The sequence below is a fragment of the Sinocyclocheilus rhinocerous genome, unplaced genomic scaffold, assembly GCF_001515625.1.
Source record: "Sinocyclocheilus rhinocerous isolate Xijiao unplaced genomic scaffold, SAMN03320098_v1.1 scaffold1476, whole genome shotgun sequence".
NCBI lineage: Eukaryota > Metazoa > Chordata > Actinopteri > Cypriniformes > Cyprinidae > Sinocyclocheilus > Sinocyclocheilus rhinocerous.
Genome location: NW_015659224.1, coordinates 60,356 through 77,350, shown reverse-complemented (window position 1 = coordinate 77,350; position 16,995 = coordinate 60,356). Strand labels below are relative to the sequence as shown.

General features: G+C 36.5%; 1 protein-coding gene and 1 long non-coding RNA gene across 2 annotated transcripts in view; one reads left to right on the top strand and one right to left on the bottom strand.

Moving 5' to 3' along the window:
* Nucleotides 1-16,059, bottom strand: part of LOC107723363 (unconventional myosin-Ih-like) — a 20,911-nt gene extending 4,852 nt beyond the window's left edge. Inside the window, exons 1-23 of the mRNA XM_016531950.1 lie at nt 15,987-16,059; nt 6,743-6,904; nt 6,203-6,318; nt 5,670-5,868; nt 5,462-5,542; nt 5,204-5,383; nt 5,022-5,120; nt 4,775-4,888; nt 4,548-4,619; nt 4,244-4,363; nt 4,062-4,129; nt 3,564-3,669; nt 3,340-3,420; nt 3,167-3,258; nt 2,157-2,251; nt 2,021-2,067; nt 1,825-1,905; nt 1,456-1,561; nt 1,241-1,358; nt 941-1,054; nt 738-814; nt 551-619; nt 383-467 (exon numbers count right to left, since the gene is read on the bottom strand). Coding sequence (XP_016387436.1) covers nt 383-467; nt 551-619; nt 738-814; nt 941-1,054; nt 1,241-1,358; nt 1,456-1,561; nt 1,825-1,905; nt 2,021-2,067; nt 2,157-2,251; nt 3,167-3,258; nt 3,340-3,420; nt 3,564-3,669; nt 4,062-4,129; nt 4,244-4,363; nt 4,548-4,619; nt 4,775-4,888; nt 5,022-5,120; nt 5,204-5,383; nt 5,462-5,542; nt 5,670-5,868; nt 6,203-6,318; nt 6,743-6,904; nt 15,987-16,007 — 2,303 coding nt within the window. The 5' untranslated portion in view covers nt 16,008-16,059. The remainder of the gene's footprint in view (nt 1-382; nt 468-550; nt 620-737; nt 815-940; nt 1,055-1,240; nt 1,359-1,455; nt 1,562-1,824; nt 1,906-2,020; nt 2,068-2,156; nt 2,252-3,166; nt 3,259-3,339; nt 3,421-3,563; nt 3,670-4,061; nt 4,130-4,243; nt 4,364-4,547; nt 4,620-4,774; nt 4,889-5,021; nt 5,121-5,203; nt 5,384-5,461; nt 5,543-5,669; nt 5,869-6,202; nt 6,319-6,742; nt 6,905-15,986) is intronic.
* LOC107723365 (uncharacterized) overlaps nt 11,799-16,995 on the top strand; it is an 11,825-nt gene continuing 6,628 nt past the window's right edge. Inside the window, exon 1 of the long non-coding RNA XR_001637919.1 lies at nt 11,799-11,859. This is a non-coding gene — a long non-coding RNA (uncharacterized LOC107723365). The remainder of the gene's footprint in view (nt 11,860-16,995) is intronic.

Sequence of the window (16,995 nt, the reverse complement as noted above, 5' to 3'; positions counted from 1 at the left end):
CTGACCTCCTCTGATGTTAATAAAGCTTGCATATGGATCCGCACGTCTCACGTCTTCTCAGCCCCGTAACATCAGCATCTTGATATGCCACACCTGTGAGGTGGATGGATTATCTCGGCAAAGGAGAAGTGCTCACTAACACAGATTTAGACAGATTTGTGAACAATATTTGAGAGAAATAGGCCTTTTGTGTACATAGAAAAAGTCTTAGATCTTTGAGTTCAGCTCATGAAAAATGGGGGCAAAAACAAAAGTGTTGCGTTTATCATTTTGTTCAGTGTAGATAGATAGATAGATAGATAGATAGATAGATAAAACTTTAATTCAATTTCCATTCATTGACTAACTGACTGTGAAGCATCTGACATGATAACTGTCTCACTTCTTGATGACTTTGACAGCCCAGGCTCTCCTTTCCCTTTCTTTTCTGGCCTGAAGGCCCCGCCAACATGTCTCAATCTTGGTAGCTGTTAAAAATGAATTAAGAGTAATGTTATATATATGGTTTTCATAAGTATCTGTAGTATTTTAAACCAAAAAAGATCAATACCTGCTTCCCTCTTCCTCTGGTATTCTCCTTTCACCCTATAGCCTTTGTATTTGGCCTGGATTCTTGTGGCTGTAACAAAAGAGATTGGAGACACCAACCAATCAGGTCAAAGCTGACATTGCAAGGATCATCACGACGCCTTCAGGGAATGCCAGTCTTCTTTTGTTAGATGTTACTGGGGCCTTACCTAATTCATGCTTGCAGATCTCAAACGCATCTTCAGTGGCAAAAAGAGTCCTGGGATGGCGAATGAAGATTTTTGTCCTTGAGAAATAAGAGGAAATAGAAAAAAATATATATTTCAGAAAACACTAGGATAAAACAGATATTTTCTGGTCCTAGAAGAACAACACAGTATCATATAGTAGCAGTAGCCTGTACAGTTTGTACCTTCCCATCTTGTACTCGTCTGGTTTGTAGCCAAGGTGTTTGATGAGTCGCTGCACTCCCTCTGCTGGTGTCCCCTTCCAGTGTGGCCATGTGTCAGGACATAGAGCCTTATATCTGCAAAGATAAGCATCGAGGTTTGTCACATGTTTGCAGGTGAAAAGTAGTGAGAAGAAGTGCCTGATAGAGAAGATAAGTTCAAAGCAACAGTAACTGAATGCACTGTAACTTTAGATAGAAAATGTCTGGCAAAGGCATGAAAGACAATTGAAGTCATAATGAAAACACACAATGCAAATGCACCTTTTCAGGAAGACCTCGTATCTTCTCCTATAAGCAAACCCAGCACGCCTGACTCTCAGGTGTTCCATTAACCCCAGGTACTTGACTTGATGTCTCACCATGACATCATCAAAGTGGTCTGAGGTTAGGCGAGTGAGAGAGAGGTCACAGGCACAGTCTTGTAAAACATTCAGCAGACAAAACCACTAACCAGAGGTGTGAAGTGAAAGGCTCACCTGGCTGCTTACAGTGGTTGGGTTTCAGACACCGCACATACCATGGCTCCTTGGTCATGAGGATTTCAGTGAGGCCTGCAAGGCTGCTCTTAAACTGGGTGGCTACCTGTTAAAAAAAAACCTGGTCAAAAATGTCTTTTTGATTCCTGTACATGAATAAAATGCTGCAATAGCTTAAATACAGGTGTTGCTCATAGGTTATCATCTATGATGATACTATACTAAAACAATAATCAGACAATCTGCAAAATTGTTTTCTCGTAGCCTGAAAATTAAAATTAGGAATACATTATAGAGAGAAAGAGAGCGAGAGAACAGATTGGTACAATTATTTGTTTTAAGTGTCTATTTAAACATCTTTCACTGTACCGTCTCGGGTCTTTTCTTGCCGTCAGGTTCAATAGTATGGAAGCAATGCTGTATAATACTGTTCTTAGACTGTCGCATGACCTTAAACAATAACAAACAATTTTTGCATTTATGTCTATTTCATAGTCATTATTTTTTCAGTTATGTCAGTTATGTCATATCAAGAGAGAATGCATGCTGTGGTGAAACCTCTTACCTCTTTAATGTTTCTGTACAGAAGATCATTATTTTTGTCAAGAAATCCTGACATGAGGAAACCATAGAGGTCAAGATAAGGAAATGTTTTAAAAACCTTATTTGTCTTTAAACTGTTTGCATTAAATGAAACTTACCAACAACTGAGTAAGTAACCTCTCCGGCATAGTGTAGAAGTCGAAAATCCCCTCGTTCAAGGGTCTTGCGTGTTTTCTGGTCAGCCAATTTGTGCCTGAAATTTAGAAAAAGTCAACTTGATTAATAAGTGAATACAATGCTTCGCAGCAGTACAAATTCCTGTTTACCACAGCACTTCAAGTCTAGTTTGCATTTGAAGGTTTTAGCTATTGTTGTGTAATTAAATGTATTGCCATAACATCTTATCAGACTATTACATGGCAGATGCAGATTAACAAACAATATAAGAAATATAAACATTGGGTAAAATTAAACATAGAAAAATAACTAAACTATTGTATATATACAAAGTTCACTGTATATATATATTAGTAAGTAAGTCCATAAAAGATTCTTTAAATGTACCATCTTACAGTCCATCTTACAAAATAAGTCATTTAGAGTTTGGCCTGATAAAAATCATTGTCTCATGACATTATAAATTGAGCAGACCAAAAACATGTTTACAGACACATTAGTGCCACAATACTGACATTTTGGTGGTTCTTCTCATTTCAATAAATGCCCATGAGTCTATCTAGTATATATGACAGCTTGTATATTCACAACTTAGTTTAAAAACTTGCAGGTTTTAGCTGAGGACTAGGATTGTAATATCAGTATAAATGGAAGCGATCTGCATTCCGTATCTATAAAATTAGCTATTATTATTTTTAGGGATTTATTGCAAAGCATGTCCATTCCTGCTCCTGGAGGGCCGCCTTCCTGCAGAGTTTGGCTCCAACACACCAGCTTGGAAGTTTTTAGTGATTCTGGAGTCCTGGATTAGCCGGTTCAATTAGTACATTAGATAAACTCTGCAGGAAGGTGGTCCACCAGGAACAGGATTGGACAGCCCACAAAAGCCTACAATGCCTACAAAAGAGTCATAAAATGAATAAAATCATCTAGTGATATGATAGCATTGAAATACCAGAATTAAGTCAGTTTGAAGTGAAAAGCTACCCACGTGACAAAATGAGGGTGACCGCACATCTTCTCCTCTAGCTTCTCCAGGAATGTAAAATCTGTGGCTTCTCCAGGACGCAGACATTCTTCATCCTTTAATTGCGGGATGCATGACATAAAGACTGACTTAATCACGTCTTGATGTGTATGTCAGCTTGAATCAGTTCCACGTACCAGTATTGATATGATGCCTCTATGTTTCTCTTCCACCAGGTCACAGATGATCTTGTTGTTAAAGTATGGCACTGGCTCCCACTGAAAAATGTCAACATGGGAAAAAATGCTTATCAGTGAAAATATGCTAAAACACAAGGTGAGGCAGCTCTGTGTCCCAAAGCATTTACATAACATTACTATCTGTAAGTGTAACAAATGCTGTATGTACTGAAAATATTCACCTCGATTCCTTCCATCTCATACTCCTCCTGCTCTGATTTGAGGGTGAGCTGGATGAAAAGCTGCTGAAGCTTTTCATTGCAGAAGTTTATGCAGAACTGTTCAAAACTGAGGAGAAAAGCACCAGTAATCACACACATGGTTAATATCAATTCATCAAAACATATATCTATCTGTGCTGCTTAATATTTTTGTGGAAAATACACTGTTTGATGAATACAAAGTAAAAAAAAAAAAACAGCATTTATTTCAAACAGACATTTTCTGCAACATTGTCTTTACTGTTAAATTACGATCAAATTAATGCATCCTTGCTAAACCTTACTGACCCCTTTTAAATGATAGATGGCCCATTTATTTGTGTCTAGAGGGCCTGTTCTGACACTATATTGATAAAAAGGTTACTAATTGGTTTTAACTCATTAACCCCTTTTCTTGAAGGAAACCATTACAATAAATGTATTCAGTGAGTGTGTATGACCGCAATGCTTCAGGGTCACCTGTTCACGTCAAACACTTCAAATCCATAGATGTCAAGCAGTCCAATCACCGTCTTTCTGGTTGAATCCTGCATCATATATTATAAATAGACTGATAACCTAATAATCCACCAACTAATTCATGTATTTTTATAAACCACTATAAAAAGCATAATTTGTCAATTCCATGTAATCATGCATACCTTATTTGCCAACGATTCATTAATCTTATTAACAAGCCATGAGAATGTGCGGCCATAGATGGCTTTGGCTAGTGCATCTCTGGCATACTTTGCATGTTCAGCGGTGAAAGGGCTTAGAACCTGAAAATGATAAATACTACATAATCATGGATTTCTTAAGTACAGGACATGTTCAAAAACATACTTAATATTCCACCTCCATTTTAAATTTACATTTATTTATCATTTAATAATAACTCTGTATAGCAATATGAATGTAAAACATGCTTTTTGTGCAACAATTAATGTGTCATACAAGTCTCACCTCTTCTGCTTTGGCTTCAATCTTTCTGTGAGTTAAACCCTCCTGTAACATGTTTAAGGGGATTCCCAATAACTGACAAGAATAAATAATAAAGAAAGGAAAGAGAGAGAAATGGGTTGCAAAAAAAACAAAAAACTAAGAGGTCAAAATTGGCATTACAGTGTAAACCGTAAAACTTCTAATGCATAATTATTCGAAAACCTGATAGAAGTGTCGGTGGAAAGTACCTTTGACAACCAGTGTACTTCCGCACTGCTGTTTAATGTGGCATAACCATGGGCACTGGCCTCAAAGTGAACATTGCCGAGATGAAGGACACTGGCAATAATTGCAAACAGATGCTAAAAAAGACCAAACATATTAAACAATAACTTCTCTTTCTAAAAAGCAGCCTTCTACACTGACCCAGTCACCCAAGTGGACAAAAACTCCAATTAACATGCTCTAACGCCAATCAATCTGAGAGCGTCTTACCTCTATATCCTTTTCACTAAACTCAATGATAGTAAGAGCTTTCTGTACGGTTTTCCAGTCACTCTTGTCATTGATGGAGCTCACTTTGGCACATTCTCCCTGTCCAGAAAATCGATTTTGAACAATAAAATGAATATGCTTTATGGTTCCGACATGTCTATGTATCTATCTGCGCTTCTCACCTGAATAAGATAGCGGTATTTCTGACAGTTTCGCTCCAAGCCAAGCCGGCGGAGAAGCTCATCCTCCCCTCCCTCAACTAACTGATAGAATATGTGGAAGTTCCTTTCTCCACGATTTTGATGGACCACCCTTGACTTCTCCAGTAAGTAGCTTAAGATGTGGCCACCAACTGCTGCTCCCTGAAAGAAAAAAAGCATTTGTTTACATTTGTAATCAATGCTGTCCGTTCTTCTACTTCTGTTTAAATCTGACTTTACCTGATGGTCAAACTGTATGTCCATGTACTTTCCAAATCGACTCGAGTTGTCATTTTTCAGGGTTTTGGCATTTCCAAAAGCCTGTAGATATAAAACGCTCAGCATCAATATTCTTTTACATGATACTGTGCTACACTTTGAGCATGTGCATTCAGAATATACCAAAGTTTTCAATGGCTCATTTCAGACAAAAAGCTTGAATTCTGACCTCCAGCACTGGATTGGAAAGAAGGAGCCGATCTCTCACATTGTCCAAGAGTCTAGTGCTGGGACAGCACACTGCATAAAACTGCAGGACTGTCTTAGAGGCCTCCGTCTTGCCAGCGCCACTTTCACCAGAAATGAGGATGAAGTGGTTGTTGGTTTCACTAATCATTGTCCGGTAAACATTGTCAGCAAGAGCAAAGCTGAGAGGTCAGAAAAATAACTCTTAAACTACATGTAAAATAAACAATGTATCAATATCAATGTTCTTTAAAAAAGAATATATGTGTACAGTGTATACAGTGCTCTTCAAAGGTTTTGGGTCAGTATGATTTTTGTTTATGTTTTTGAAAGGTATCTTATGTTAACAAAGTCTGAATTTTTTGAAAAATACAAAAAAAAACAGTAATATTATGAAATATTATAATAATGACCCCAGACTTTTGAACGACGGTGTATTTTTCCTGTGTATAGTCAAGTCACCATTATTTATATAGCGCTTTTTACAATGCAGATTGTGTATATATGCAAACTTACATATGAGGAGGCAGCTCAAAAAAGTTGACCCCCATATAAATGTCCATTTGTTTCTTGGTATAGATACCCAACTCCTTATATGGATTAACTGACACCAGGAGGGTCCCAATGTAGGTCTAATAGAAATAAGAAAGATTTCAGAAAAAGTTCAAAGCCAGTATTTTGCCTCAACAGAGTACTGAGTTACAAATATGAACTAGCATGGGTTAAAGAAGGATCATAAGAAAATGCGACTGTCTCAGCAGTTTCATTTAGGAGGTTGTTTATCCTTGTAAGTTAACCTTGATAACCTTAAACAGAGAATACCTCTGTGCTGCATCATCAGCAAAGTGAGTTTCCAGTCGCTGCGATAAGGCAAATTAGATGTATAGAGAACATTTTCACTTAGTAGACTGTGTGCATTGACCTGTGTTCAGCATGAGAGTCCACATTATTCTCTCCCCCATCTCAACAATGAAAGTAACTGTGATACTGATATTGCATTGCCTGCCTTTTTTATAGTCTATTCTAAGAGGTCATATGAGTAAGTGCAGGACTCACATATATGAGGTTCTCATTAAACCGTTTTCTGAGGTTGTCCATAAATGCTGTCTCACTGGTGTAGGCGTCCAGGAGAACAAAGTCCTGAATGCCCACCCGGTCCCGAGCTGTCAAAGACCCCTCCATATCCTGCAGGATCCGCTGGCAGCGCTCCTCTAAACTCTGTTAATCACAGACATACAAAATAAAGAAAGGAGTAGATCATTTTTCCCAGAAACAGCATTAGAAGTTGCTTGAAAATATACACCTATTTGTTGTACTTTGATTATTTATATTCTTCAGGACAATTACTGCATAAAATCTTGTAATTGTATATGTTTAACAGTAATTCCTCACAAATGTACACAAATGACCAACATTACCAACTTTCTTTCACTCTGGCGTTTTTTACATCACCCTACATCCAGTAATATATCATTTCAGATGTGGCCTTGAACAAATCCTTTCAACAACATGCCATGAATCGTCTGAGCGCAGCCTCTACTTATCTAATCTAAAATGTTTTCCGCACCGTCTATCAAAAGGGACGTTCGTCAATCAACACTGAGAATGGCAGGGTCCACCCCGGTCTTGACAAACAGGAAGGATATTGTTTTTACGCATTGATAAAATCGTATGTCCTCTGAAGTTATGTTTTGAAGGAAGTAAATGGCCCTAAATATCACTGTAAAAAAAATTTCATTTTTACAGTAAAAAATAATTGTGGTCAACTTACCATACCTTACCACATTTGGTGAAAGATTTACAGTAAGTGAAAAATTTAAGGGGGTCTGAATACTTTCCGTACCCACTGTAAATGTCTGTAAAAATGTAATGGGATTTTTTACATTGCACAAATATTAACAATATATTAAAAGGCTAAATCATTTGTTTTTTGTTTTTTAACCAAAGAAAAAGTTTTGTTAAAGTATAAATTTTAGTTGCAGAAACACTGTGATTCTCAGTTTGACATATTATTCCTGAGTCATTCTACTACTAGACTGTTACATAAAAAGCTGAGGCACATTATTTGCTGCGAGACACAGCACAGTGAGCTGTATTACACCATTAGTTCGGCTGTATCAACATGCTTTATTCACTACAAGAATAAATTTACATCAACAGCTGCATAATATTTTACACAAACAAAATATGTACCTTTTTAGTTCTCTTGTGTTATAGGTCTATCTTCGACCTGAAATATTTTTAAATTTGATCTAAAAAATTCGTATGAAAATATGGGAGCCCTTACCTTCAACGCAGTGACTGTTTCTCTGAGTACTGATGTGTGAACTGTGTGTGATCTTATCCAGTTTTGTAAAGACAGAGCATCTGTGATTATTTCAAGTGCAACAGGAAACACTGTCATATCACACTCACCACGTCCACCATGGGAAGTCATTAATAAAAAGTTTGCTAAGGAAGCGGGGGTCTGTGTGTATGTGTGTGTCAAGAAACATCTGTCTGAAACAGAAATCATGATGGATTTATTGTCTAGCATCCTGAAAAGCTCAGCTCAGCGTAGGTTTGTCCTATCTTGGTTCCCTTAAACCTGAGGGCAAATCTATTTCTATCCGAGATTACACGGTTCCGTTCCTGTCGTGGGATGGTATTTGGGCCAAGGTCACGGACATACAAAAACTCTCAATAAATGAACTATTCCTGTCTGGAGCTACTGATGTTTGATTTACCTCTAAGTACAGATGGAACACACATTCCTTCTCTCTTTCTTCCTCACACACACACACACAAATATCATTAATAATATCTTATTTCAAGAAGCACACCATCTGAAACCACATAAGTTTACAATTCATCATAAAACACATCCTTTTCGGAATTGTCCAGTTACTTGTACTCTATAAAGGCATACCGTATCATATTTGATACAGAAATTAAACTGTGCTGAAAAACTTTGCATTGATAGTTTATACTTTTTAGCAAGTAAAAAGCCTTTTACTATAATTATAAAAATGTCCCCCTTCAGGTTTTGATACACGTGTCTTTTTGCTATGAAATCTTTACTGTTTTTTATAAGGTAAATGTAAGAATAACTTTTGTTAGTACTAAATCAAGATTTAGTACTAAATCAAGACACTTACTGGAAGCCTTTTACTATAATTATAAAAATGTCCCCCTTCAGGTTTTGATACACTTAATTATCCATAATACACTATAATTCCAATACACTATACTTAAGTAAATAAATATGAGTATCAAATATGATACATGAGGCTTTTGAGGAATGTTTATTTGTACATTTCCAAATCGTCATTGGATTGCATTATATGTTTTTCCCCTCACAATAAAAACCAGAGCTTTGATCATAAAACTTAAATACTTAAAATGTTAAATATCATTTTACTAAGACATATTAATGGGAGATATAGAGTGACAACTTATATTTACATGCATTTGAAGTAGACTGTTTTAAAGATCTCATTTATTTACATTACAAGTTATCAACATTTCATCTTACTTTTTGGCCATATAGATATCAGCAAATGCACCAAATGGCACATTTTTGCTCAGTTTGGGCCTATATGATTAAAACAGAGGAGGATGTTCTCCTACATCATATATGATTCATAAAATGCATCAAATATATACAAATGAATCAAATATAATACTCAACAAAAAACACAACTTTTATTTATTTATTTAATATTTTTGTAAGTGTTTAACAAACTGTTCAGTTAAAAAATAGATTTTTACGATTATTTCATATGTCAGGCTTCATGGTTAAACAGTTACTGACAACATTAGTAAAATAAAACGCACTAAGTTAGCTGTCAGTCAGTTGTGTACCACAAAAGCGAAAGTGCAGAGACTAGGAAATGCTCTGAAAGATAAAGCTGGCATCACACTTGAGTCCTGTCTATCAGCTGGCAAAGAGCACTTAAACCAGAGCCAAGAGGGGATGCCAAGCCTCTGGCAGTCTGTCAATGTTCTTCTTTCATTACACACAGCATGGCATGCAGTGCATCCGCTTAAAAGACAATCATGATCTTAACTTTAAACTCAGGGCATTTCTTGTTAGATACCCAGTTAAAACACTTTTTTAACTTTACCATTACTTGATTGCAAGTTGCAACATATGAATATTTATATAAAACCACAAAAACTATAAAAGTACAATATAACATCATAATAATTGAATATAATAATATATACACACAAATACTATATATTATATATCACGTATACACATATTATTCTTGCTACCATTGTGTAGAGTTAAGAATGTTAAGATTGTTTTTTTTTCTTTCTTATAATCAAAACTGATCAGGTCTGAAATGGAAAAAACAAAAAGTTAATTTACACGATGACTTAGATTTCCACTTTGGTGTCACTGTTATTAGATACATCCTGCTGTATTTCCAAGTGAGTCACTGAGACATTAAAGCTGATTTTAATGGAGAAGGAAAGTCTATCTGGTTAACTGACCATCATCTGAGAGGCCATTCTATTGTCCCAAAACTCCAGTATGTCACTGGATCCAGTGCTCAGCTCACAGTATGGCTTGAGACTTCGGAAAGAGCTAGAGCTCATCATTGGTCACTGGCCCACATAACAGCCACTACACAAAGACTTAACAAATTTTGCTGCTTAAGTCTAAATCTGAATTTACCTTCTTCAACCTGTACTAGTTATGCCTTTTACCTTTATTTCTCTGTTCCAATTTTAACATTTTTTTCTGTATAGGTATTAATGAGAACTCAATTTTTCCTCAAAACAATGTTTTAACTTTTTTCCAAAATGGAAATAAATAAAAAAAATACTGTAAAAATCTCCCAGTCATTTTGTAGTCCAATTTTGAGTCACATATTCAAAAAATATTATAAATCCAATTTTTTTTTTTTTAAAGAAGAAGAACTTACAGAATAAAAAATTTAATATACCGGTATATATCAGGCTAAATGAGACAAAAAAAATGATCACAGCTTATGAGTATTTAAAGTTTACTACATTATTTCAGCTGCTTTCTCCTCCGCAGACATAAGTATATGAAATATTCCTGAATTACCTCAGCATCCATTGCTTTTTCCAAAAGAGATGATTTTTAATTCTCCTTGTATTGGTCCAGGGCTCAGAAGTTTAAAGGGCCTTTAGTGCCCAGTTTGCCCCAGCATAATGGAAACCCAGGCCAGCAGAAGACACGTCTAGGCTGATCCACTTCACATTCAGTACTGATCAGTTCAACTCGCTTTTTCTTTCTCACTTTTCTTCTCTATCTCACATCTTTCCATCTCTTGTTCTCATGAATATATTTCCGTTTAAGCAACACTACTAAACTCAGCTCACGGTCTGCTCCAAGATGCTGAATGATTCATGGAGGGGCGGCAAGAGTAGATCTCATTCAGCGCCTCTCCTTAGAGGCCACTGCCCCACCATGTGTAACAGAAGGCTGTGGAAACCTGAGCTAAAACCCTGCTCCCTCCCCTCCTACCTGTCTTCTTCTGCACAAAATTACATTGTTGGGGTCTAGTTACTGATCTTTGATTAGGTGGATTCGTTTTCTGCTAATTACTACCCACTCACCAACACAAGGCCCGTGGCTCATAGCCCATTTGGTGTAAAATTGCCTCTATTTTATTTTTACAAACTGATGGATGTGTAATCACTCTGACTGCTGGGACGGTCAGCTGAGGCTCTGATGGAACCTGAGTCAGGGGATGTTTACCTCATTACTGTAAAGGTGTGTAAATACTAGCCTTCCTTAGGTAATGTTTAGGTTCAGATGCCCCACTTTCATCACTCATGTAATTTTAGTTTCAACTTTCATGTCTTGAGATATACATTTGCATTCATCAGCTGACTCTAAATGAAATCAGGTAATGGTCAATGTCATTGCGTAAACACAATCACTCAGCTGGTTCGTGAATGAATCGTTCTTTTGAACCGATTCTTTTCAGTGAACCTGTTGAACCTAGTTGACCAAATCGGTCTGAATCGTTTAAAACAGTTCGAACCGAGTACATTGCTACAAGAGCATTTGAATGTTGTCAGAATTACGTGATGACGTAGAAATAACTGATTAATGAACCGTTTTTAACTGATTCGCGAGAACGAACCGTGTAAAAGAACCGGTTTGCGGACTTCCATTCCATGTGTGATATATGTACCATACACTTGAGGTAAATCTTTTTTTACTTACGAAGCGCCATGTCATCAATTGACCGTTCGCAAAGAGCTTGATTGACAGGCGATCTGTTCAAAAATACGTTCTGATGTTTATTCATGTTCATTTCGTGCTTTAAGTAAATATGAAAAGACGATCGGTTCACGTGTTTGAACCGAGGCAATACAGTGATCTGTCACGATATATTAAAGAGCCACAAAACGGTATTTATTGTTTGGAATGGATTTCTTTAAAAATGACACAATTTAAAAGCTGAGAGTCCTGAGATCTTGCTTCTTACTAGGGATGGGCGTATCGATACAAAGTATCGATATATCGATACTGACGCGAGTATCGAAAGTATCGATACATCAATGACGTACATCCGAGTAAACGAGACGGAGGGAAGTTTGCGAGTGAAGGGTATAAAGAAAACGGACTGGAACGCAGCCCAGGATGCCTTCATAACGTCCGCGGCTGCCGGCCTATACACTGATTTTAGTTCTTTGTTCTTTAGTTTTTTTGTATACTGCTGTGATGATCCATGTCTTAATTTACCCGTTCAACATTCTCCATGTTGTCTGGTTGTGAATTGTCTGCTGTCTGGTTGTAAACTACGATACAATCATACAGTGCTGCAAAAACATGTTGCTGAAATTTCTCTTTTTTTTATGTTTCCAATGTAAAATAGTTAAACATATTTACAAACAAATGTAAATTTACCAATTAAGATTATCACAAGGTTTATGGTTCCATTTGCACAGTGAAACCAAAAATCCCAGAACACCTGGATGATTACAGCTGGTTTCTAATAGTAGCACAGATCCAACTACCATTTCATTTATTTATTTCTATGCTCTTCTGTTACCTTTTAAGTTTTAAAACTGTCATCTTCTGGCAATGAATGAAATAACATTCACCACCATATCAGTGGCCTAATAAACATTTTGCAACCTACACTGATGTTATTCTCTGTCATCTGTTCTTTGACCATGTGTTGCACTATACCTGGATGATACACAATGATGATCATTGATAAAAATGCATGGTCTATTTTGATGCACAACAAACACTCATGCAACATTATTTATAGGCCAAGTCATAAAGTTTCATAAACATATATAATCTTAATTAGGCTTTTTTTCTACATAAACGGTTCCCTCCTGGTGGAATGACCTGCCCAACTCAATTCGAGCAGCTGAGTCCTTAGCCATCTTCAAGAAACAGCTAAAAACATTATAATTTAAAAAATGAATAAATTCAGAACAGGATTATAATATAATTCTATTTTAAATAAGACAGAAATATTTTTTCTACAACAGTAGTATTTACAACAGCAAAACCACCACTGTAAACTCAATAATAATAATAGGCCTGATTTAATTCCGTTTCTATTTTCAGAGTGATTAAGAGGTACAAAAAACTGTTTATTTAACTTTTAAACTTAAAATGGTCTTTTCTGTTCTGTTTCTTTTTCAAAACTGCTTCACGGCATTTGCTGCTATCAGTACAGAAGCATCTAAAAGCCGTGCTCCATGTGCCCCTTTTATACTTTGAGCACCTGTCCCTCCAAAGGTCTCTGCACGGCCCTGGTGTGTTGTCAGTTGTTTCCTCTTTGCTCTGCGATGCATCTTTCACTATGTGAGAACATGATTTGTAGTGTGAGACATTGTTTGTCGGGGATGGCAACAGTAGCCAAGGAGGGCGGGTCTTTGCGAACGGTCAATTTTGCCCTTCCTTGTCAATTCCAAGTCAATATGATTCCTATCAAAGCCTGACTATGCTAGAATAATTTCCCCCTTGATCTCTTCCACCCATCTCATCTAATCTCGTGATCTATATTTTGTCTTTTTTAAGAGAAATAAATAAATAAATAAAATGTAAGTTTTTGTGTCAACATAGCACCTCCGAATCAGGGGTGCGTTTCCCAAAAGCAACAATGGTCGCAAGTTCCGTCGTTACCAACAGAGTTAAATGGAACGAACTACCATAGCTAGCTAACGAGGAGTTAGAAACACAAGTTGGAAACAAAACATGACAGTGGGAAATCTGCTAGGAAAAACAATGTCTAGGGAAATACATAGTCTCCTAACGAATTATTTGAAAAATAATGGGATAAGTGAAAGAATTTAATAGAAATATATAGGAGAAAAAAAAGATATGTATATATTTTTTGTTGTTGTTGTTTGTTTGTTTGTTTGGTTTTCTTTCTTTCTTTCTTTTTCTCTCCTTGTCCTTTCTTTCAAAGTACTGCCCACACTCCAGTCCAGTAGGTGGTGGTAAATGCACCTTTAAGTTGGTTTGCCAATTGCCAACCGCCAATAAAATTAAAAGAAGACGAAATTAGCTAAAGATGCTTTTGGGAAACTCTCCAATTGAACCTCTGCTTAATAAACGGGAATCACCCACGAGCTCTCCCGTGAGCCGTCTCAGTGCAGCGCAGGTGAAAGATTTTACTCTATCGCTTTGTTTTAGCCAACGGGGGCGTCCCGGGGCTCGAAATTCGCAGGGAAGGAGGGGGTAGTGACGCTGGGTGTAACTAAAAAGGTGCCATTGTCCGGTGAGGTCCGGTTGGGGAGTTACGGAACGGCCCGCATATCGTTTGCATGTTCAATAAGGCCGTTTTCTACTTTTGAACTGTCTTAATGCTGTTGGATATAACTCAATTCATTTAATTTTCCTAATAAAAAGACTGTTCAACTCTTAATGTTTTGTATTTATATTCTCCCCTTTAAATTCTCTCCGCCCCACATAAAAAAATCCTAATTTAACACACCTCTGCCTGTTTTTTTTTTTTTGCATTCCCATTTGCTCAAATAGCAAAAGAAAAACCCACAATAGTATTTTCACGACTTATAAAAAGAAGAAAAAAATTAGAGAGATACTGATAACGGCAGTCAGAAGAGAGTACTGTCAAATTTACGTCACTCCCAGACGCTGTAGAAACACCCTCGCAATAGCGTTAACTAGTTTTTTGTATTCTGATTCAAAGGTAATATAATACAGAGTACAGTGTTGTAAATGTATGCATATTTTTGATTCCATAGTAAGGGCAATTCATATTTAAATTGAGCTACTTTAATACCATCTCCGAACTTTCTACCGCTAGTCTGCTGTTCTTTATAACTTGATTGACAGATGTCTCATCCAGTCAGTGATTTGCATTTGCGTTTGTAATTTGTTATTTTGTTTTCAGAATTGTGATTTGTTTTGCACTTCTCGGCAACCGTATTATACCCTTCTCAAACGCACCCCTGCTCCGAACACACCTGCCTGTTTCCAAAAGTGTTTTCTGGTCATCTCCCATTGGGCATGCCGATAGTCCCGCCCCAGAACTCATATCATTGGTTGAACTAACGTTGCGGTGTTGGAACGAGTGGTATAGTTTGCTATTTTAAAATGATTTTGTTCAGAGTTTTACGAAAGCCTTATCCAAACACTTCGCCGTAGACAGGATTCCAAAGGTAAACTAATTATCCCACAATCGCAGAGTAGTTAATCGCTATAAAAAATAGATTCTGAAATGTACATCACTGTGTAAAATGATCCGTAGAATCACGGCTCAGCTCAAGAGATCGGAAATTCCACAGCAGCACAAAATGGCCATGTTAATATCCATAGCCCTAATTAGTGTCCCCGACTACACCTTTGACCTAATTTATACGTTAGTGTTGCAAGTTGATACAGTGGTGAAACATGCTCTCTCTTGTAACTAAACACAACACACTTCAGATAAAAAAGATCTAAACTGACCCTGATGGTAGACCCTCAAAGATTACATGGTGTTACACCGTTTTGTTTTATTAGACCATAATATAAACATTGGAAGAATGTATAAACATTGGAAGAATGTCCACAACTTTAACTGTACATTTGTATTTTACAAGTATAAATTGTAAACATGTATGCCATGCAGTGTTCAGCAATGATAAAAATTGTTAGTTTGTCAGTATAGATAGATAGATAGATAGATAGATAGATACTGAAATTTTGATAGATAATAAAATTGATTATGCATTACTAAACAAATAATTATGTATGGCTCATCCAATATAGGTTAAGGTCAACAGTCCAGTGTCAAGAAATAAGCTGCAAACTCTCTCCAGAGAAAAAGTGTTGCTATGCACAGTTGGTACATCTTACCTTAGAGTTCAGGCAGTACATGTTTTGATGAGAGCAAGACAATATTTGCGTCCTGTTTGGTTTGTTTGAATTGAGAGTCCCGAGAGAGAATGGGGCAGTGCCAGTGGTGCAGAGAGGTGTAGCGCACTGTATGTGCGTTGGTGTCCAGCATTAGAAAAATGACGAGGTCCAAGAAGAGTTGAAGTGGGACACTGCTTATTATGGCTGCATCGCCTGGATTTATGGACATCCCACTATGAAACATGCTCTACATGGGCTGTCGTAGTGTCCTATTTTTCTTTTCCTTTTTTTTTGAGACTGGCCTCATTCCCAAATGCTCAAGGCAGACTACACAGTGTTGTGATCTTAATATACAGTGTGATTTGTATTTTAATTTTACTTAATTTATTTATATTTGTAAAAGTTGAATAAGGTAATTAAAAATCAGTATTGCGCTGTCATTTTAAACCTATTTATGGAACCTATTAATGCTAAGATTTGTCAAAATGTGCATCAGAATTACTAACTGTACATTTTGGGCAATACTTGAGGGTTTTGCTTAATAATATTACACATTTCTCTATACTGCACTACTTCTATCTGTCCTAAATTACATTTTAAAATCAAATTTAAATTCACATTTTTGCTGTGATTAATATCTTTTATATCTTACAGTAGTTTAAACCTTTTTAAAGGGCTTAATATTGTGAGTTTTTAACCTATAGCTATAAAATGATCAAACAACACTTTTTTTGTTTTTAACTTTTAGCTGAAATATGTGGTAAGTCTATAAAATCACACTCTTTTTGTCCAATATGACTAATGAAATACATTCATTAATTGTATTCATTTATTGTCCAGATAATGTAATTATTTGCAATATAACAACATGTAGATGACTGTTACAAGGTCAACCTCACAACAGGGCAGCTGTGACCCATTTGCAATATAACTGTACTATACAATACAAAACATTGTAATGTATAATATTTAATGTTCACAACCTCCGTTTTACAAAAAAAAAAAAAAA